The sequence below is a fragment of the Halyomorpha halys genome, unplaced genomic scaffold (assembly GCF_000696795.3).
Source record: "Halyomorpha halys isolate HHAL.00 unplaced genomic scaffold, Hhal_1.1 Scaffold145.1, whole genome shotgun sequence".
Lineage (NCBI taxonomy): Eukaryota > Metazoa > Arthropoda > Insecta > Hemiptera > Pentatomidae > Halyomorpha > Halyomorpha halys.
Window position 1 is genome coordinate 601,186 of NW_027115461.1, and position 23,205 is coordinate 624,390.

Consider the following 23,205-nt stretch of genomic DNA (forward strand, 5'->3'; position numbering starts at 1 on the left):
CATCATCGTTCATTTGAACACTTTTTATTAAGACTCACATAGTACCAAAAACTGTAGTATGGATACTTGGCACAAAAAGTTCAGAGATGAAAACATTTTGCTTCCTGCCATGCAATAATAATTGTTCTGTCACTTTAATACAATTGTAGTATGTGTAACAGTGTAGCAATTGGGAATAATTAACTGTTCTGGCACTGTAACACAATTGTAGTATGTGTAACAGCGTGGCAATTGGGACAATCTAAAATTTTGAGATAAGGTTAGAATGATTACTTAATATGAGGGACAAAATATATGAGAAGATGGTAGGGGGTGCAGTCAGAATATAACACAAATAAGTTGAAATAACTTATTCAATAGCATTATTACATTTCAATTTATTTTTTTTATATTCTGACTAACACCCCCTACTATCCTCTCCTCTTATATATTATCCACGGGGTCAACTATCTTTTGATCATTATGATTACTTAATAATTTTAAGCTCACATCAATAAAATTAAGATCAAATAAATTGGATAAGGCCAGACACACCTGCTATGTCTCCTATACAATGATTTAAAAAAAAATGAAAGGATCACACAAATACTACTGGTACAGGTATTTGGTGAGGGGAACAAGTCTGGCAAGTGGGCCAAGTGGTCCTTTTTGCCAACCCCTGATGGCTACCTAAGTTGCTGCCGCGTATTAACCAAGGTGAATTTTTCAATTTTTTTGTAAAATTATACAATAATGATTAGGAGAAATTACAATATCAGCAAATATTTAAATAATATATGATTCTACCGTTAATTATATAATTATTAATATACAAAACAATTGTCAGTATAAATAAAAATCAAATTTGTATATGTCCAGATCTTGTATAACTTAATAACTGTAGCATGGAACTTGGCACAAAAAGTTCAGTAATAAATAAAAAACATTTTGCTTCCTGCCATGCATTAATTAATATACCCAATAAATAATTTTTCTGGCACTGTAACACAACCATATTTGTGTAACAGCGTGGCAATTGGGATAAAAATAATTGAAAATCAAAGCTAAAAGTTCAATTAATGTTTAAATTATCTCTCTCCTTTGATTCATCTAAAAGAAATTTTTTCTTTTGTTCTTAAAATTAAAGTTAAAATTTTTTAATTCCCTACAGATTTATTATTCAAAACACTTATCAGAAAATCTTTTACTATATATATTGCAAATCAAGCATACTCAAAATAATATTGGAAGATAATTTGATGGATAGAATATGGCATTTATCTAATTTTGAGTGAATGTACTTACGTTCCCTCAAAAGTTCAGTTTCATGTTCATACTTGGCATATTTCAATTGAGCCTCTAATTTTTCCTCTTCTAATTTCATTTCTCGTTCTAAAGTTTCTTCTTTCTGCTTGTAAAGCTCGTGGATTTGCTTCCACCTTGTTCCAAACTCATATTCAAAAGATCCAGCCTTAGCAAATCTCGGTCCAGTCTTAAAATAAAATAACACGATAAATAAATATGCATAAAGAATTAAGTAATGAATAAGTATATATATTTAATGTATTAATGTCAATTAATTACCTCTCTAGCTTCAAAGAAATCAGGGCCTTTCTTGGCAATATTCTTTTCACTAAATCCATCACTATCTTCAGCCAATTCAAATGGTTCAATAATAACAGGCTTCAGGGAACTGGAAAAAAATTAAAGTTACATCTTTTTAATAGTTCCGGAAAAATTAATATAATGGATATCAGCTAAACTTTCTTAAGAGTGAATAAAATGGCTTATGAAAAAAGAAATGATATTTTGTAACCAACCTTGTAAGGAAGAAACAACCCTCAGCACAATGTCTCAATGCACTCTGAGCAGAAGTTTTCCTTGTAAAGATAACATACCCCTCCTTCAAACTGTTACCTCTTTCATCAACATTGACCATAGCTCTTTCAACCTTTAATCAAAAAATATATGTAAATAGTTTTACAGTAATTATTAATAATTTAACTGGAAAAGGACTGTGACAGGTGTACTTACACCTCCGAATACAGAGAATGCCAACTCAAGCAGTTCGTTGGTCACATAGGGAGTTAGATTCTTCACCTTCACTGTTGAACCTAAAGGAGCAAACCTCACCCTTAGATTCCTGTTCCTCATTGTATGGCCATCGAGCTCCCTCTTTGCTTTCTCGGCAGTAGAACGATAATCCAATCTAATAAAAGCAAAATTCTTTTCCTTGTTAATATATAGTTCACTGGTATCACCATAGGGTGCGAAAAGAGTTTTCAACTCCTCTTCAGTTACATCAGCAGGCAAATTTCCTATGTACAAGCGACATCTTGAGTTAAATTTTTTCTCTTTGTACTCTTGGGGAGGAATGTCTAGAGTTGAAGACCCAACAGTTTTCAACAAACGGTCATTCATGACAGCAGTCTGAAAGAAATTTTTAACATTGAGACTTTTTATAGTATACATACTTTCATAACTATAAAACACTAATGTATCGACAGCCATATATGGATGAAAATGACTACATGTCAACAATCATAATATACAGAGCATACAAGATTAAAAAAAAAAAAAAAAAATGCTAAGTCAACTAGATACTAATGGCACAAATAATAATAGAGAACAATTTCTTACCTCGTTAGGCCAGGAGCCTCCTCCCATTCCTCCTCCTGACATATCGCCACCACTTCCACGCTGATTTCCTTGGTTCTTAAACCTGTTTCCACGGCCACCACCATAGCCACCCCTTCCCTGAGGCCTGCCACCTCCTTCGGCTTGCATATCACCTTGCATGGGTCCTTGTTGGTCAGCTCCCTGATCAAACAATTTTAATAAAATCTTTCTCATAATTCTAATAAATCAAAAAACTAAAAAGTCACATAAAAAATAAAGTTTTTATAATATAATTCAATATGTATACTATGAAACATGATTGTCTGCGTATTGATTACTCTCTCATATTAATCAATCTCAGCACTACTCAACTTCAGAATAAAAAATTATTTCATGCGAAACTGTTCTGAAACGTATTGGCATCCCAGGAATCGATTCACTTTATAAGCTCCTATCCACTAATTTAGTTTATAAGATATAACATTTTTTCTTTTATTGAAAAAATCAGATAGTGACTAGAGATGGTTATAAATTGATTCAATTAAAAAAAAAATCCCAAATCAGTACTAGTCTTGACAGCAGTTTGAGTCAATTTTGACATAGTATTTAAATGCCATTAAACTTTTAAAATTTCCCTCACCGACTTATTTATATGTTACTTACGATTGAAACTATACATTATATAAGCTACTAAAAGTAGAAGTGGTTGAAGTCATGTTAACTATTAAAGGCTTCTATAATTGATATAATCTATTTATTTCATGTTCAAATTGTCCATTATTATATTTTTATACCTTGTCTTCAGATAAAAATTTAAACACAACTTTTATTGTGAAATGAAGAGAGCAAAGAAAAAAAAATATATATATGTATGTATATTGGAAAATAAATTGTTAACTATTTATTGATTGCTAATAGTTCCCATTTCTAATGCATATAATTGAATAGAGATGCTTGAGGAATGTCTTTCACATTTAACAAAGAAAGTAAGCAGTAAAATTTTAAAGACTGAATAGATCATCAAAAGTGAGTAATATTTCAAAAATCCCAGTTTTTGTCTCATTTACACTACAGAGCTTATTTAGTCATTTTTCTTATAAAGATGTTCAATGTAGTACAATCATAAATAATATTAACTCTTAAATTACAAAATTTCTTTTATTAGGAATAAAGCTGTCCTTATGTGCTTTATGCCATGGAAATAGATTTTAAAAAATTGTAGACACATATTAAAAACAGCACAAATAGAAATTCCTGTGTAAAATGGCAACACATGCCATCAATAAGAGTATTACAAGTTATGTGACAAGATATTGGGTTCATATACTAACATGAACTCTATTTTTACCAGTGTAAAGAATGATCCATAGACACATGGCAGAACATAAAACAGTAAGAGACAAACCCCTATATTAACTATCATAGTATTGAAGCAACAGTATAAGAGGTAACAAAAAAATTGTTTCTCAAGAGGTAACAAAAAAATTGTTTCTCAAGTTCTTAGAAACAAGACCGAAAGACTTTAAAAAGGTTTTTTACACTTGAAATATTGCAAGAGATATTATCCATGTTTCAATCTATGCATTTATAATGGTTATTACCTCTTATAGGAATTTCAGTAACCAATGTTCAAATTAACAAAACAATACAATTCTTTAGTACTATTTTAAATTACAGTAACACTATTTAGTCGGTTAAATAAGAAATAACAAAAAAAAAATGCTAAGAATACCTCCTTTTTCTTTGTTTCATAGGAATGGTATCCCATCCAGTTATTATTTTTCTAAAAAAGCAATTCAGATAAGCTTCAACTCTTCTCAGTTAACTCCAATGTTACAGAACAAATTAGTTCATAAAGGTTAAAGAAAACAAAACATGTTAATTAAAAAAATATATAAATTAAAATTATCAACTAAACTGAGTGATAATAAGTAGGATAACATTAACTAAGTTGAGAATTGATGGAAAGCACGCTACTTTTCTCTCCTAGACTAGGCATACTAAGATCGCCATATTGGCAACTAAACATGTTAAAATTTAAGTTATAATGACAATATATAATTAAAAAATCAATGAATATAAAGGAAGCGATGAATTTAAGAATGGTAAAAACAAAAGAACTGCGTATCTACGTACTACCAGCCGATAGTATCAACTCCGAAATTATTGACACCCCGAGAACATAAATTAAACAAAAATTAAGAATATTACAAATAATAACAAAAATAACTTTTCCTACCTTCATATCGCCTGGTTTTCCTCTAGGATTCCCATTAAATCTTCCTCCACGTCCGCCGTATCCACCACCACGCCTATTATCGGGATTTCTATTTTGGTTCTCGTTGGGTTTTTCCATTTTCATTCCGTTGATATCGGGTTTAGTTTCTTCCTGGCCAACTTCAGCACTCATTTTTTCTAATTATTATGGTGTACTAGCAATGGAAGAAAAACACTGTAAACAACCGTTCCTTACTAGCGAGTGACGCCAATGAAAATGGACGATTCCGGACCAAGAACGAAGCTTTGGTCACACGAAGCGATCCTATTGGCTGATGGCTTTATGGATTTTCTTTCGCTTTCCCAATGCCTGATGGATAGTATAAATCAATTATTTATTCATACAATTAACTTATAATATTAATGAATTATAAATTTATAACCCTAAATTAAATCAAGTATATAATCCATTACCTGTTATAAATATTTACTTCTAAGTATATTCAATATTATTAGGATAGATAAAACATCATGACCTTCTTTAAATAAGATTAATTCTACAATCCTCATACTTTCATAAATAACAACTATAATAAGCACATTTTGTTATTAAACAAACGTCAAACCAAAACACAAAATCTTACTTACTCACAACAGTTTTAAAAAACTTTGAAATCGAAAACAGTGTCAAAAGTTTAAACAAAAAAAAGCAATGTCTAACAACAAACATGTGAGATAATATTGATTGTACAAAGGCTATATTAATAAAATTAATATATAATAGAGAAGATATATTTATATTGGTTATATCGATTACAATTAATTGAAGGAATTCGAAATTAAATTGATTTTATTTAATTAGTCATTAGTCTAAGACAATAACATCATGTAAATTGAAATTTGCTGAAGTGCCGTCAGGAAACGCAAAGTAGTTGGTAGTACTATGAACTGTAAGTGCATGCGTGACAAACTTGCACGACAGTTATCTCCCACGCGGGATCTCCGTTTTACTTGCGTTAGTTAAGGTTTTAGGGTTTCAACCCCAATAATCATCCACGCTCATAGCACCTCCGCATCATTTTAATGGCGGACAAATAAAATAAAAGGGATTACAATTATTTTATCGGTGATTTATTCTAATTAATTTTGGGAATCACCAACTCGCAGAGCAAACAACGATCTTGTAATCCTATATAAATTGTTAAATTTTCAAATTAACTGCCTGGAACTTTTAAAACTCAATGGTTTTAGTATCCCTATTCATAATGTGTTGTTTTTCGTTTTTTCCGGTTGGTGGATGGTTTAACCAGTTTAAGTACCTGGGAAGCCTGGTTACAGATGACAAAAAAGTAGAGAGCGAAATGGAGGCCAGGATAGGAGCAGTAAAATATATGTTATTTCTCACTGCAGAAAATATTAAAGTTTGGAGCTCTCTCTAAAAGAATGAGAGTGGTCATTTACAAAACCATCGGCCCTTGATAATGAAACCAGAACAGATCCTCAACTCCTGGGAGAGAAAGGTATTGAGAAGAAAATAGCGAGGAGTCTCGGAGAATGGAGTTTGGAGAAGAAGAAGGAATGATGAGCTAATGGATCTGTTCGGGGAACCCAGCATTGTGGCTTTAGTCAAAAAAAAGCCATAACAAGATGGTTCGGACACGTTGAGGGGATGCCCGATGAAAGAATATCCAAAAAGATAGGTTATGGCAAACCAGATGGAAAACGAAAAAGAGGACGTCCCCGGATTAGATGGCTGTACGGTGTAGAGGAGGATCTAAAGGGGTTTAATGTTTAAAGATGATAAGAAAAAACCAGAGGGTTCCCCGGGTTCTTGTAACCGGTGTAGTGCCATAATAATAATAATAATTCATAATGTGACATGCAAACATCTTTAATATTCATAATGATGAGAAGATAGTTGACCGTGGGCAGTATATATGAGGAGAGGATGGTTGGGCTACGGTCAGAATATAACAAAGAACTTATTTAATAATGCCAACGTTTCGGCCAGAATTTCTAGCTTTCATCAGGGCTACTAAAACAAAATCAGAAAGCCAATTGAAGAAGAAATTCTGGCCGAAACGTTGGCACTATAAAGTAAGTTATTTCAACTTATTTGTGTTATATTCTGACCGCACCCCCCAACGATCTTCTCCCCATACCTTTAATATTCCTTTTCCTCAAAATAATTACAATTATAATTCTCCAATAAAGACTCTTTAAATGCAAATGCTGATGCAAAAAAAAGCTGTTGAATGTTATAAATTTTTGACTCATTATATAGCATTAAACATAAAATAAAAACTATAAGTTCATTTTTAATTACTGTGCAATTAATATTTAAAGTCTTTTATTTTTTGTTATTTAATGATGGGTTAATAGTTGACAGTGGGTTAATAAAGTTGTTTCCAAATAATGAAAAACCAATGTTTTTGGAATTAATTTTGGCGAAAATCTTGACAACTACAGGCGAAGGAAGATAATAGTTATCTTATAGTAATTAATGTTATAATAAATTCAACTAGTTTTAATATGAGTGTTAATTGACATATGTACGTTGAAGAGTTACTGAGATATAGTTCTTTATGAATCAAAAGTTTTTTCCAAACGAGAAATGAACATTTTGCGAATTTATTTTGGCGAATATCGTGGAAAATTCTACTCTCTTTCTACTACACCTCAATTGGAAAAAAATAGACATCTTTATGTCATTTTCCATTTTCAGGCGCATTTTAAATATTGCTTGATTCAACTATCTTAAGTCCTCTTCCCGTTTTAAGTAAATGTACCAAAAGTGACATAGGAACACTGCTTTCCCGGCAAACACGCCCCACTAAAACCACCAGAGAGTGACGGTTCTATACCACTTTAAAAAAATTTACTTAAAATGGGAAAAGGAGACTTCAGATAGTTAAATCGAGCATTATTTAAAAAGCACTTGGAAATTTGGAAGTGGAAAACGTCGTGAAGGAGTAGTAATTTCCATGATAATGGCCAGAATAAATTAAAAAAATATTGATATTTTGTTATTTGGAAAAAAAAAAATTGCTTTTCTTGGGAACTATTGAAAGTAAACAGATCTATTAGGGCTCATATACTAGCAAATTTACTCTATTTTGAATTATGTGCTTTTAAGTTTATTTTAGTTTTCTAGTTACTTACAGAAATACAGAAATCTGAATGAAAAAGTGACGTTACATAACGTTTTGAAACAGCCGTCATTTATTATTCTCCATTACCATACTTGGCAGATTCATGAATGTTGACTGGTAACTATACGTAGTTATCATTAAAATAATAAAAATTAGAGGACAATAACTGTTTTTTTCCCCCCTGTGCCTCCCTTCTTTGCCTAAAAGAGATCACACATAAATGCCCTTATTATGCAGCTCGTTTCAATTCCTGTTGATCCGTTTATCACGTGGGTGCTTTTTTTAAAATTTATTTTGAACTACATGCACAATTTGTAATTGCAAATTGTAATCAATAATAAGTGCTAGTTCTTATGCTAAACCACTAATGCATCGCACCCGGAAATCTAATCAATTCACTAATCACCAACCCGGGGGTTTAGCAGGGCGGGTCCGGCGGGGAAGAATTGGCTTTTCTTTTTCTGTTATGATTTCCTCTTGTGAGATTGTGACACGTCGTACATCGACCGACCTACCCGCTATAATTGTCTGTTTAATAAGTCAGATGACTACCATGTAGGGCGGGAGTGGAGGGTTTCATGCCGTTTTTCAATTTCAGGCGCTTTTTAAATATTGCTCGATTTAACTATTCCTATTCTTTAACTCTTCCCGTTTTAAGCTAATACTCAAAAGTGATATAGGACCGTCGTTTTACGGGGGTCTTAGCGGTGTGGGTCCGGCGGGGAAAGATTGCCTTTTTTTGTTATGATCTCCTCCTGTGAGATTGTATGTTAAAATACTATCTTGCGAAAAAAAAAACTATAGAAGAGTTCATCTGTTTATATTACTTCATCATATAGTATATAGTCATGATTTATGAAATAAAAAAAATTATATGGATCAAAAAATCTATATATGGATAGATAGAATCGACAAAGATCGAAAGAGCTGCATGCAGAAAACTGGAAAGCATAAAAAAGGAAAATATTCGGGTGCAGTCAAAGAAAACCTAAAATAGTAATAAAACCGGAAAGCAGTTGCTCAAGATAGGCAAACATGGAGGAGGCTAGTTTGGGGGGCTAAAGATCAACAACTGGATCTACAAGTTTGCCACTTGCCACAAACCCAAGACTTGTACAAATGGTTATTAAACAAAGTAAGCAACAAACGTCGGAAGGAATATAAATAAATAACAAAGGAAACATAAATAACACCAATGTAGGTAGCAACAACATATTATTGAAATATTATTTCAATGTGAATATTAAGCATCCTAAAATAAAATCTACGCCATAACCCCTGATGAAGACCTGAAACTCATGTCGAAACGTCGGCATAAAATAAATAAATATGGTTTTGTTTATTTATGTTGTTCTTTGCTTACCGCACCCCTCGACAAACTTCTCCAATCTAAAATATATTTACTGATCTAAAATGAAAAAAGTGAATATAAAATTGAATTAACTTGGTAAATTTTTCAATTAATCTTTTCTAGGAATAGTTAATAAAATTTTAAAATTTATTTTAACGAAAATATTAAAATATAAAGTTTGATGCAAAAAAATAATTGTTTGACACAATGGAGAAAGCTGTTAATTAAAAAAAAAAGTAAAAATAGTAAACATTAATTTTTTTTTTGGGGGGGGTGAATATTTAATGTTTACAATAAAAAAGTGATTGAGAATTTTTTTTTTTTTTTTTTTTTTTTTTTTTAAACCGGCCAAGAAGCACCGCGGCCTCAGAGGGCCTATTGTACGCCGTCCCTCCTCTGCTCAAAACAGGCCAATTGTCTTTGCAAATCTGGATACTGTATAGGGATCCACAGTTTCGCAAAGTTTGGGATCCAAGATACAATCCTTACCAAAGATGAGGAATCGCGTTCTTGCCACTGCATCACATTTACACATGATGTGATAGGCAGTCTCTTCCTCCTTTCTGCAGAACCTGCAGATAGGGGACTCTGTCAGTCCCATTCTATAGAGATGTTTATTTAACTGACAGTGTCCTGTATATAGTCCTGTCACCCATCTTAGGATACCCCTATCCATATTTAGAAGGCAGTTGCTTCTTTTCGGACAGGGTCCTTTAAGGAACAGTTTTGATTGTTCCATCCCTCTGGTATTTCTCCAGAGTAACCCAGCCTTGCTCTCAGCGATCTTTTTGATATGTCTCTTCGCGTGGCTGAGACTAATTCCACATATGGGGTCAGGTGTGAGAGGAACATGCTCAGATCCTTTCCTTGCTAGGTAGTCTGCTCTCTCATTTCCTTTAATGCCTTTATGTCCAGGCACCCATTCCACCCACACCTTGTTGGCCAAGGAGAGAGAGTTCAAATTAACCTTACACTCCTCCACCAATTTGGAACGGGTTGCATAGTTGTCCAGCGCATAGATGGCCGCCTGACTATCCGTGTAAATCGTGATTAGCCTTTCCCTCATGCCCTCCTTTATTAAGTTCTGAGCACAGACATTTATTGCAAACACCTCAGCCTGGAACACTGTAGTGTGCTTACCTAATGAGATGGATGTGCCTTGATTAGGTCTATCCATTCTCCATATCCCTGCTCCAGATCCTTGTTCCATTAGGGATCCGTCTGTGTAGCAGTTTAAGATTGAGAATTAATAGTAATTAAAAAAAAAACAATATCAACAACAAAATGTGAGCACGCTTTGAATAATTCTCAACACTTTTTGTTTCTTTTTAATTCCCCTGCCTAGCCACGAGGCGCGGCAGCAACTCAACTGCCAAATATGGCGTACCAGATGCCACGCCTACTAAAGGATAGACCCCGCCTACTGGCCTCACTCGGCCGGGAATCGTACCCCCTCCATTATACTTCTTCCTCCAAGCCCCCAAGTTTAGAAACGAAACAAGCGAGTTATTCACGTCCAAATAGAATTTTCAACGGTCTATAAATCGGTAATCTTAACGAATTAAAAAATACAGTTATTTATTAATTTTGTAGTATATTTCATCAGTTTTCGTATTTTTTTCCTTTTTTGTAGTTTTTTTATTATTTTTGGCAATAGTTTTCAAGACAATAATAAAAAATAGAATATTAAGGGCTAGATTTTTATGTTACAATTAAGTATTAAATTTTTTTTTTTTATTAATGTAAAATAAACAATATAAATCTGTCATCTGTTAATAGTGAATATAAAAATAGTTACATTTAATATTAAATTTTTACCATCATTGTGTATGTCTCTTCTTATAGATAATGCAACTTTTGTCGAAATTATTAAGAAATGTGGAAATAACAAAATTACTATTAACTAATAAAAGTATTAAATGCAACTATCGATTTTCCGATATCACAAAAAGAAGCTATTCCCTAGATGAGAAAAGTGGAGAGGTGAAAGTAGAAAGACTGAAGACTAGATCTGTCTTAGCAGTTGAAGGTTCAGATTCACTCAATTTTCTTCAAGATCTTACAACTAATGATATTAGATTACTAGAAGATAGCAGTAAATGCATATTCAGTGCTTTCTTGAATGCAAAAGGAAAAGTTATTCATGATACGATCATTTATAAGCCCGAAAACCAAGACCTGTTCTTAGTAGAATGCGACATATCATCAATAGAGGCACTGCAGGTACACATGACCATGTACAGGGGAAGGAGGAAAGTTGAAATAAGAAGTGTAGAGAACGAACTAAATGTCTGGGCAATCTATAACCCCGAAGAAGGATGCATCGGAGAGTTAGATCTTGGAGAAAATGTCGTAGTGTGCACAGATCCGAGGGTGTCATATCTTGGTTTGCGAGTGCTCGCACCAGCTGGTTTAGATGTAGCCAAGAAAATTATGAACAATGGAACTTCTATCTCTAACTTATCTTTCTATAAATCGTTGAGGTATAAGCTAGGTATCGGTGAAGGTGTAAAGGAGATACCTTATGGCCGATATTCTCCTATAGAAGTCAATTGTGACTTTCTAAATGGAATTTGTTCAAAGAAGAACACATACATAGGCCAAGAAGCTGCCTCGAAAGAAGACAAAGGAATCAAACATAAAAGCAGATTGATGCCAATATTCTTTGAAATTCTCAAAATGAGTTCGTTTCCTCTTAATACGCCGATAGAAGATGTCAGGAGAAAGAGGAAGACTCCAGTAGGCTATTTAAGAGGGAACCAAGGAGGAGTGGGGATTGGTTTGATGAAAGTGAGTGAAGCGCTTCAAGAAGCAAATATCAGGATTGGTCAAATCCTAGGTCACTGTGTCAGACCACCATGGTGGCCTCAACAAAACGATGGAATGGCCAAAAAAATAATTTGATTTGAAAAATATCACCTTTAGTTTCTATATCTATTATAAAATAAAAAAGGCAATTTACTTCCACTCCACTTTATTTAAGGATGCTAAAATGAACATAAAATATATAGCTTACAAAAAAAGAAAAAAATCTGAGCTCTGGCTTATTTAACATATTGATGCCATTGACCGTGTACTTATACACTATTATTAGTGTACATACACTCGTATGCACACGGTCCGTACTAATTTTGTTCTATATCATTTTTTAATCTTAAATATCTCTTCCTCAAGGTATTATCCTCGGTCCCATTCTCTACACTGTCTATACAGCTGACATCCCAACCAATTCTAACACCTATCCTCACCATGTATGCCGAGGACACATGTGTGCTCGCTGATAATAATATCCCTGTAATTACACCCCAAAATCCTCAATACCATATCACAACCCTCGAAGAATGGTCTCAAAATTGGAGAATCAAAATAAATCCCAACAAATTCCATCAAATCATTTTTACTCGTCGTAAATCTACCGACTGCTCTACAGAATCCACTAATAATATTCCTCTCGCCCCTGTCGAACAGACCCGCAACCTTGGACTACATCCGGACAAACGACTAACTTGAAATCCTCAAACAAGTCGGAAAACACAGGAAACTACACGTCGATTCCCACTATTACAACACAATACAAACGGTCTAAACTTCCAATCCATTACAAAAAAACTGATCTATATGACTATAATAAGGTCTAGCTGGAAATACGGAGTTGAGCGTTGGGATCAGACTAATCCTTCAAATTCCTCTTGAATCTAATCCTTAAAATCCAAAATCCTCAATGCTCTTTAGTATGTCATAAATAAAATCAATTAGCGTGCCGCTGTCTATACAGCATCAAGTTGCTGTCTATACAGCAGCAAGTCGCTGTCTATACAGCAGCAAGTCGCTGTCTATACAGCAGCGAATCGCTATCTATATACCAGCGTGCCGCTGTCTACATAATAAGTATGGATATGTATTCATTCATCCATTATAATTAAACGACGATTCGCACGCCGGAATCCATAAAAACGCTATAAGATGGGAGTCCGAATGACAAACGTTTGATAACAGTCCTTTTAAAGCGGATGAACTGTTATTTTTATTTCGTTCTCGGGTTCGCCTCTGGTGTGTAAGTTCGGTTTTTCGTTCAAACGGTTATACTAGCACAGTGAAGTGCTCTGTTTCGTACTACCTATTCTCCTTCTAAGAAAAAATAACGCTAAGGGGTGGGGATTAGGCCACGCCCCCTGAAGGCAACTTTACGTCGAAGTTAATGGGGATTTCGAACATCAATGTAATTATCTGTAAAACCGCTCATTGAATCGTAAATGTGAAAAGAATATAAGTTGTAGTAAATGTTATTTCCAATGATTTGGTATATCTCTAATGAAAATCCAATAAGCCGTTCTTGAGAAATTCATGCTTCATTCTCTTTTCTGTTCAGACTCATTTCAATGTGAATATTGAGAATTCTTAATACAATTACTGTTCTATAAAGTAAGGAGTGAATATATAATTGAATTAACTTGGTTAATTTTTCAATTAATGTTTTCTAGCAATAGTTAATAAAAAATTAATTTCTTTTAAGGAAAACATTTAAATATAAAGTTTGATGCAAATAAATAATTGTTTCTGATATAATGGAGAAAGTTGCTTATTAAAAAAAAAAGTAATAATAGTAAACATTGATATTTAGAATATTTAATGTTTATAGCAAAAAAAGTGACTAAGAATTAACAGTGGGGATTAGCAGTGGCACCCTGGCAAGGCATGATGCAACTAACTCCAAGGACCAGATTTAAATCCAGCTGGTCAGAAAGTTGGTTTCTGATACACTGTAGCCGTGAGTCAACACTGTGGGTTCTGGAGCCCGCCACATAAATTTGGTACTCTTAATTGGGTAAAAATCTGGTGGTCGAACATGATTTTTACCAAATCACCTACTTGCACAACTGTTAGTCTAGAAAGAGTTCTTCCTTACAAAGAACTGAACTCCTGACCCTTCATTGGTTGTAGAGGTACAGATTTTAATTTTTTTAAGAATCAATAGTAATCCAAAAAACCAAAATCAACAAAAAATGTGAGCATGCTTTGAGTAACTCTCAACCTTTTTTTAATCCCCTGCCTAACCATTTCTGGTATATAGGATGTGGCAGAAACTATCAACTGTCAAATATGGCGTGACAGATGCCATGCCTATGAAAGGAATTGACTCCACCTCAGCATCACTCACCCTGGAAGGCACATCAGGCCCACCTTTTTGGCCTCGCTTTTTCTACCAGCTTACCCCTTCCATGATGGCAATCTTCCTGTCTAAGTTCCTCTCCCAAGGTTCTCTCTTAACTTATTTGCACAAATAATCATCTTTGGGTTGAATAAAAAATAAAATAATAAATATTATTTATTGAAGAGTGGATGACATAAATCATGTAAACTTTAACAATTAACAAAAGATAAAAAAGAGAGAGCACTAGGCTCAATACAATAGTCACAAAGTGAGATAGACAATTACACATATTTTAAACACCACAATATATCAATTTTAAGTTAATTTTTTAAACATTTAAATGCTGGAAACAATTGTTTCCATAACACATATAAATTTGAAATTACATTGATAGAGAGAAAAGACATGCAGCCACATTGATACGTCATATTAAGAGCAAGATAATAAAAAAAAATATCGAAGGCACAAGTAACAAAAATATTACATTAAAAGCAGTTATCAAATATTACATTTATATTCCATTTTGTTTGCAATAATTTTATCGTCATGTTGACATTTGGATATAAAGGCATTAGGGTTTTTATAGCTTATAAATTATTAGATCTTTTTAAAATTTATAAATGTAACAAGAATCATAAAAAATAAATAACAAGACTAGAATTTATATATTCTTCACCCAATAACATCTTTAGATATAAATAAATAATTTGAGTTTAAATCAAAAAGTGATATGCAATATCGTAAATCAACGTCCAGTGGACAGTTATTCTAAATCTAATAATAGGTTAATAACTAGGGCATGTTTTGTATTTAATTTTTTTTTTTATTTAGAATTAAAAATAAGTAAGGAACACATTTATCACAATTCTGTTCAAGAAATAGAAAGAATATAGATTTGCAGTAAAAGAAAAAAGGGTGAACTCTATATTTGTTTTTATTATTTATATTTCATAATTTAAATCATGGGCTAAAATAAAATTGTATTTTATCTAAATACTTTAGGTCATTTGACTGAAACAGTTGTGTAATTATTTAATGAGGTGAAGTGAAAAATAATTCCATTTATAAATTCATTAATTTATCTTATTTACACATAACAACGTTTCGGGGCCATCACTCCATCATCAGGAATACTTATTATTACCATTATCTATAATATCAAATTAGCTACGATATATTTTCTCTTTATTTAGTCCACTTTATGAAATTAATAATTATTGCTGTCTACTAGAGGAACTCGGACCAATTGCGAACAGCTGTTCAAAGCTACCAATCAGTCCAAAAGACAATATTAAAAAGAATGAGAGAGGAGTTAGTTGAGAATAGTCCAATTCATATATTTTTTTTTTTTTCCTCTTCGACTCATAGAGTTGAGCTAAGGTCTAATATAAATGATGATGTAGGATTCCCAGTGAATCCAGAATAATGGTCTTCACCTTGCTTTGAAACTGGTACCTCTCGACATACAGCCCCTCCAAAAAATTACTGGTTGGAAAAGGGATGATTCTTCTTCCGAACCAAAACCCTTTCACCGAAAATCGTTTTTCACCAAATTCCTCTGTATATTTTTCCTGTAAGGAATACATTTTTTATAAATGTCCTCTTTCTCTGCAAGTATCTCGACACTCTGATCCTGATCATTTGTTCCGAATATTATCTTGGGATACACCATACACTAATCCTGGAAACATTAATCCTTTTCAGCAATAATAGTGCATTAAACACTAGAATGTCTACAAACCTTGTAGAGCCCTCTGTATCTATGCAATACACTTCCTGGAAACATATAGCTTTTCTTCTCCAGCAGTTCAGCTGGGTTGTACTGATATGAGCAGTTATGCTGATATGAGCAGTTATGCTGATATGAGCTGTTATGCTGATATGAGCAGTTATACTGATATGAGCAGTTATGCTGATATCTATAATTATACTAACCTTAATAGAATGAATGTAACAACATTGTTTTTTTTAAGTTCCTCTTCATTTTAAGCATGCAATTGGAATTTTATAACAAAAGTAGACATCAATAATTATTAATGTGATTTTATAAAGACAACTAAATCAGGAAAATAGATAATATAGCAAATTGTAAATTATAGAAAATAGTAATGATAAGAATGTCTGATGATTGGGTGATGGTCCTAAAACGTTTTTATGGATAAATACGGTAAATTGAAGACTGTCATAAATGGAATAATTCTTCACTTTACCTTATTAGATAATTATACATTGAAATTAGCAAAATAGACCAAATAATGGCTGAATCTTATTTTGTTTAATTAATAATATACTGTCACAAACAACATTATTCCTACATTTTTCAATTATAATAAAATATATTCATTTAGCCTCAAAATTCTTTATTAATTAATTTTAAATATCCAATGCTTGGACCTTTTCATTACCAAGGACAATCTTAATTTCAATTTCACAGCCTCAAATTAAACACTACAAAAGTTTTAAGCTATTCCTCCCATGTCTTATACAATATATTGTATAAATATAGTCAATTAACCTATATTTGTAAACTATTTCATTTACTACTAATTCTTTTAATTTCTAATGTTACTCTACTGCTTTCAAACTAGCTTATCAATATTATTTAACTTTGATAAGTTAGTTTGAAGGCAGAATAATAAAATTTGCATAAAATAGATTTAACCCATTCAAGACTGATTTCACACCGTGTATGCAATTGATTTCAAGCCTATATGACACCGTGTGTGCAATAATAATAATGAGCATATATCAGTTATGATGTGAAGATAGTTGACCATAGATATACAAGAGGAGAAGATGGTCGGCGGGATGCGGTCAGCAGAAAAAACACAAATAAACAAACAAATTATTTATTTGTGCCAACATTTCGACCTGATTTACAGGTCTCCATCAGGGCTATAAAAACAAAAAGACAACAACCATCATTCAGAGAGAAAAAAATAAAATAAATAAATAAATAATAGTCTAAAAATTTGGAAATATACAATAATAATGAAAATATAAATTAGTTGATTAATAACTATGGACAAAGACAGTAGTAGATTGATAAATATCAATCAATATTCAATCTTATTGATAAGTATCAATCTACTACTGTCTTTATCCATAGTTATTAATCAAACAATTTATATTTTCATTATTATTGTATATTTCCAAATTTTTAGACTATTATTTATTTATTTTATTTTTTTCTCTCTGAATGATGGTTGTTGTCTTTTTGTTTTTATAGCCCTGATGAAGACTTGAAAATCAGGTTGAAACGTCGGCACAAATAAATAATTTGTTTGTTTATTTGTAATTTTTCTGCTGACCACACCCCGCCGACCATCTTCTCCTCTTATTTATAAGTTATTATGAATAAAGCAGTCGTCAGGATAAGACTTTTTTGAATTAATAGTATTTTTAAAGTATATTAAATCAAAATTTGGCATTGGTTTTGTCGTGAACAAAAAACATTTTAATGATGTATTTTTATTTTACCTTACAACATTGCACACATGGTGTTTAATCCTCGCAGTAAAAATTTTCTGAGGAGCAAGCTGCACACACAGAATTGGATGATTGGATGATATTTGAATGAAATATTGGGAGATATTACCCAAATTAATTGTTTAACCTGTGGCTTTGAACAATCCTGATGAAGCCCTGCAAAGTGGAGTGAAACGTCGGACATTAAATAGTTATAAACTATTTGTTCCTTTTTGACCTCAACCCTGACCATCTTCTTATATTTAAGTTTTACGGTAAATTATAAATTTATATACAAATTCATTGTTATTTGATGCTAATGCTGGTTTGAATTGAGTGGACTCTATTTGATATATTTTTAAATAAATGAAGAATGGTGATATAGGGATATAACCATCAATTCTTGATTGAATTATAAGACACATGACCATGTGGGGGTCTGCCAAAAGGTTGTACAATGTGGTTTAGTATTTAGTTTTTATTGTGGATTGTAATGGAGTTATATGAATGAATAAATGGTATTACATATAATAATAGATGCTTATGTTGAAGATATAGGTTATATGTTGAGCTATTGAGATCTTGAAAGTGCATATTCTTGTTCTCTTCTTGTGTTATCTTCCCTCTTTCATCCTGTCTCTGTCCCTTCGCCTGAGTGGGGTGTAGTTTATTCACTTATAGTGAATTGTTTATCTCAGCCAAAAATGATGTGGCTCTTGAACTGCTGTCCACTCTTCTATTGCAGGAGCCAAGATGGCTACCAAAGCCTACTGCTTGATATAGCTTCCACTAGATGGCATTATCTTGAATTCTTATTCAAATATGAGGGGGAGGGGAGGCCACTTTCCTCAGTGAACAATATAAAGAAAAAAATCCATTCCTCAGGACCATATTCGAAAATAATTGCCATCTCAAATGGGTTAATATGAAATGAAATAGTTGACAAATATAAATTAATAAAATGTATTATTATTATTATCAGAATAGCCTATAACTGTTAAGTGATTAATTTGAGGTTATGAAATTGAAAATTAAGACTACTTGATAATGGCTACATTGACTAAAATGTTACAAACTTAATATTAATTAATAAAGAATGTTGAGACTAAATGCGTCTATTTTATTATAATGGACACGTACAACCAGTCTCAAAAAAGAAATCAAAACATAAAATTATTTCATTATTTTTAGTAATATCATTAGATCATAACTATTTATAATCTTAAAATTCTTTCTTGAGACTGGCAATTTTTTACTAAATAATTCAAAAACACTATCCAAATTATAGTCTCAAAACATTTATTTCATTTACACGTCCAACGTTTCGGCCAATTCGGCCATCTTCAGGGACAATCTACTTAATTTACTATGAGACATATCATTTAACCATTTTAAAAAACTTCATAAAGGCTATTCTGCCCAGGTCAAAACATTTATATCTAATATGTCAAAAATACATTAAAAATCACAGTCAAATTATTTCTCTTTTACCACTATTTACACACTTGGAGGTTGCAATAAAAGTGTGTAAATAGTGGTAAAAGAGAAATAATTTGACTGTGATTTTTAATGTATTTTTGACATATTAGATATAAATGTTTTGACCTGGGCAGAATAGCCTTTATGAAGTTTTTTAAAATGGTTAAATGATATGTCTCATAGTAAATTAAGTAGATTGTCCCTGAAGATGGCCGAATTGGCCGAAACGTTGGACGTGTAAATGAAATAAATGTTTTGAGACTATAATTTGGATAGTGTTTTTGAATTATTTAGTAAATCATAACTATTGTTTGAGTCAGGGATGGCCAATCCGCTGCTTGCCTTGTACATTTTTACGGCCCACAAAATTCATCATACTTTAATTACAAAATATATCTATTTTATAATGGCCTAAGTAGGTGAAAACCAATGCATTAAAAAAATACATTATTTTTCTATCCATAAATTCAAAAATGAACAGTCAGAATTACATTACAAGAAAAAAATTAACTTTGATTTTTAAAATGATATTCTTGTGTATATATGGCAGATATTGCCCGTTTTATTTATGATCTTAGAGTAATAACTCATTATTTAAATATTAATAACTCATTATGTTTCAATTTTTCACTCTAAAAGAATATCTATAATGAGTCTAAATCTAATATGGAGATACATAATTTTAGATGTGGCCCATGGAGTTATGATGGATTTCCAAAGTGGACCAAAGATCATCTGCACTGGCCACCCCTGGTCCATGTACGCAATGAAATAAAAAATAATGTAAATAGTAAAAAAAAGTAACATAGAACTTTATTTCAGCACATGATTCAACAAATATTTCATATATTAAATTCCTGCCCAGATTTTATTTTAAGTTATTCTCTATCTTCTTTCTTTTTAATTTAATAGACAAGGTTTTTCAAAGTATCAAGACAAATATCTATCTGACTAAAGGTTACGAGCACTTTTAACCTTGCAATTAATCAGATGTTTTGCCAGTTTATTCCCTCCCATGTTGCTCTAATATTCAGGGTAAAATCTAACATTGTAGAAAAAAAAATTTAAACCATATCGGTTAATAAAATTATGAAAAAAAAAGTTAAAAATTTTAGTATATAAAAATTTAAGTAATGTATGCGAACGATTATCTTGTGTGTTAGTTGAACACAGTTGGTCTTAATAAATAAATATGTGCAAATCATGGAAGTCTAGGAATACATTTCATTCCATCACTCTTCCTCAAAAACAAGGAAGTTTTGTTAGTTTCTAAACACGACTAATCAATACTAACTAATTATAACCAACATAAACGACTGAATAGTTAAATTAGTCATGGAAGAGAATTCATTAAACTAATAACAAACTACGGTGTAATAAAAATAAATAACTAAGTGTCCGTTAGATGACTAATGTACTTTTTAAAAAGTTTAAAGAAAACTACAATCTGATTTTAAGGCAAACATCAAATAGGTAATTAGATCAGGGAATACCCTGATTCCGTACTTAATGCTACCACCTTACGAATTGGAGTGCTTGGGAACGATGAGGCCAGCCAACATGTCAAACGTATTTCCATCGGGATGAACTACAGTCTCACCACCCCCGGGCAGCTCAACCAATAAATATCCAGATGAGTCAATCCCTTTCACCTTGGCTTTTTTCGACTCACCATCAGTTGTCCGTATTTCTACTTCAGCCTCACTTTAAATTGAATAATAAGTTAAAAATACTGCATTATGATTAAACTAATGCGAAAAAAACATTAAGTTAACATATTTTGTAAACCATATTTAACTTACATAATAACATGCTACTATATATTCATTTAGAATCTGTAAATATTTGTAAAAAACATTGTTTTATCCTTCTGTTAATTGCCATTATTTTATTAATATTCTTTTCATTTTAGTATTTTGATAAGATAATTTGTAAGAGGATTTATTTTATGTTGCCTTTTCATTCTTTTGTTTTTCATTTTTTATATTTATTCATTTATTTCACTTGAAGTTAGTTACTTTATGCTTTATGACATAATAGATGATTGTATTTTGTTTCCTTCTTTTTTATTTACTACAATACATATGAAATATGACACTTAGCTCATATTAGTACATGATATGTTCATATTACCACATGTCAATTTGTGTGATGAAGATGAAAAAACATTTTTTTTTGTTATTCCATAAGGTTTTAAAGAGTCTAAATTTCGTACTTAAAGTTTAAAGAGTTCTGAGTGCGGTGGAAGTGGAAAATAAAAACACAAAGCATTAAATGTGCTAGAAAAAAGAGACATCATCAAAAGCTATGGACACGGGTGAAAAGTTTAATTATTGGGTGATTATTATTGGATTGGACATACCACAATATACAATATTAAAAAAAATTGTGAAAAAAATCGAATGGTTTGAGAATAATTTGACAATCGAAGAAGTTTTGAAAGAGAGTGAACACCCTTCGGTAGAAAATGCTTTGTATACTTAGTAGTAAAGCAACACAACGTTGGCAAAAGATACCACACAAGTCAAAAATCTAACTTTTATGATAAATAGATTTTAAAGATATTTATTTTATGTTAAAATTCATTTTTGCTTACTAACCAATTAAACTTTTAGATGTTGACTCATAATGGTGTATTAATCATTTATGTTTTTAAAAATGTGCTTTTTCAAGAGGGCGATTTTAAAGTTCAAAAGTAGAATAAATTTACCACCAAATGAACTTTTTAATAGGCAAAGTAAAAAGTTTATTCAGTGGCTTAGTACTCATTTTTAACATATCTGTTCTACTTTTGAACTTTAAAATCACTCTTTTGAAAAATCATGTTTTTTGAGATATGATGCTGAAAAGAGTGAGCGATATATTTGTATTCATCATTAATAAATTTATAAATATCGAGTGTCTTCCTATAGTTGCACGTTTTTATTTAATTTTCAGTAATCAGATAAACCTCCATAATCTAGTCCTATATTTGTTAGATTATAGAGACTCAACTGTATACACAAAGAACAAACAAAACCAACGATTAATCACATAAAACCACAACCACATAGATATAAAATTGTAATTCAAACCTGTGTAACCAATAATTGTAATATATTGGCAAAAATTTGTCTAATGTCCCCGTCGATTCGATCAAATTCATCAGCTCCTCTATTTTATTGAACACATTAGCAAAATACTTTTCATACGATATTAGTTCCGCATTTGTTGACGATTGCTTATTCATCCTTCTGATCAGTTCGTGGACACAAACGGTTGGCTCTTCATTTTTTAAGTTCATTCCACAACCTGTAAAGTTAAAAATTAATTAAGAGAGAGAAATGAAAATATGAAAAGGAATCATCCCATTTAATGTCTTCATATTAACTTTAAAATTTGTATTTAATCAAATAATTCCTAAAAGAATTATTACCATATTCGCTATTGTAATTTTTATCGAGAAACATAAATTTTCATTAAAAATTAGAGTGTCAGTTGAAACTGAGCATCCACATCATAGTAATCCATATTGTCCTGGACTCATAAAAAACGGTAAAATGGTGCGTTTATTCTTAGCCATGGATTAATATTAGAAGAAGATGGTCATGGTCAGGGGGCAAAGTCAGGAGTGAAGAAAACCAATAAGTGGTACTTATTTGATTGTATCAACATTTCAGCCCTTCTTCAGGGCTGCATTTTCAAGGCTGGCTGAAAATACTGCTAAGTACCTAATATTCCTCAAATAGAATTAAGATGAGGACCATATAAAATACTGCTAAGTACCTAATATTCCTCAAATAGAATTA

At 31.8% G+C, this 23,205-nt stretch overlaps 3 protein-coding genes across 9 annotated transcripts in view; 1 reads left to right on the forward strand and 2 right to left on the reverse strand.

The window, feature by feature from the left end:
- Positions 1–23,205, reverse strand: part of LOC106678476 (hrp65 protein) — a 95,243-nt gene that overhangs the window by 35,548 nt on the left and 36,490 nt on the right. For 5 of the 7 annotated variants that reach the window (XM_024358350.2, XM_024358349.2, XM_024358348.2 and 2 more), the window contains 3 exons: positions 22,492–22,708; positions 20,937–21,121; positions 4,923–5,185 (listed from right to left, as the gene is read on the reverse strand). In XM_024358350.2, the coding sequence (XP_024214118.1) occupies positions 20,938–21,121; positions 22,492–22,708 (401 nt within the window). In that variant the 3' untranslated portion in view covers positions 4,923–5,185; position 20,937. Of the gene's footprint in view, positions 1–1,284; positions 1,472–1,563; positions 1,673–1,799; positions 1,931–2,013; positions 2,410–2,619; positions 2,800–4,330; positions 4,382–4,837; positions 5,186–5,289; positions 5,496–20,936; positions 21,122–22,491; positions 22,709–23,205 lie in introns of those variants that run through there. The other 2 variants (XR_001342777.3, XM_014416997.3) reach the window with 2 other exon arrangements.
- On the reverse strand, positions 9,719–10,528 carry LOC136797051 (uncharacterized). Its single transcript, XM_067052510.1, has one exon. It carries the CDS (start codon positions 10,526–10,528, stop codon positions 9,719–9,721), a length of 810 nt encoding a protein of 269 aa, XP_066908611.1.
- LOC106678474 (putative transferase CAF17, mitochondrial) lies at positions 11,167–12,222 on the forward strand. Its single transcript, XM_014416991.2, has one exon. The coding sequence runs from the start codon at positions 11,167–11,169 to the stop codon at positions 12,220–12,222; it is 1,056 nt and encodes a 351-aa protein (XP_014272477.2).

Bases quoted from the DNA above. Each gene is read 5' to 3' on its own strand.
- LOC136797051 (XM_067052510.1), bottom strand. From the start codon at position 10,528: ATGGAACAAGGATCTGGAGCAGGGATATGGAGAATGGATAGACCTAAT.
- LOC106678474 (XM_014416991.2), top strand. From the start codon at position 11,167: ATGCAACTTTTGTCGAAATTATTAAGAAATGTGGAAATAACAAAATTA.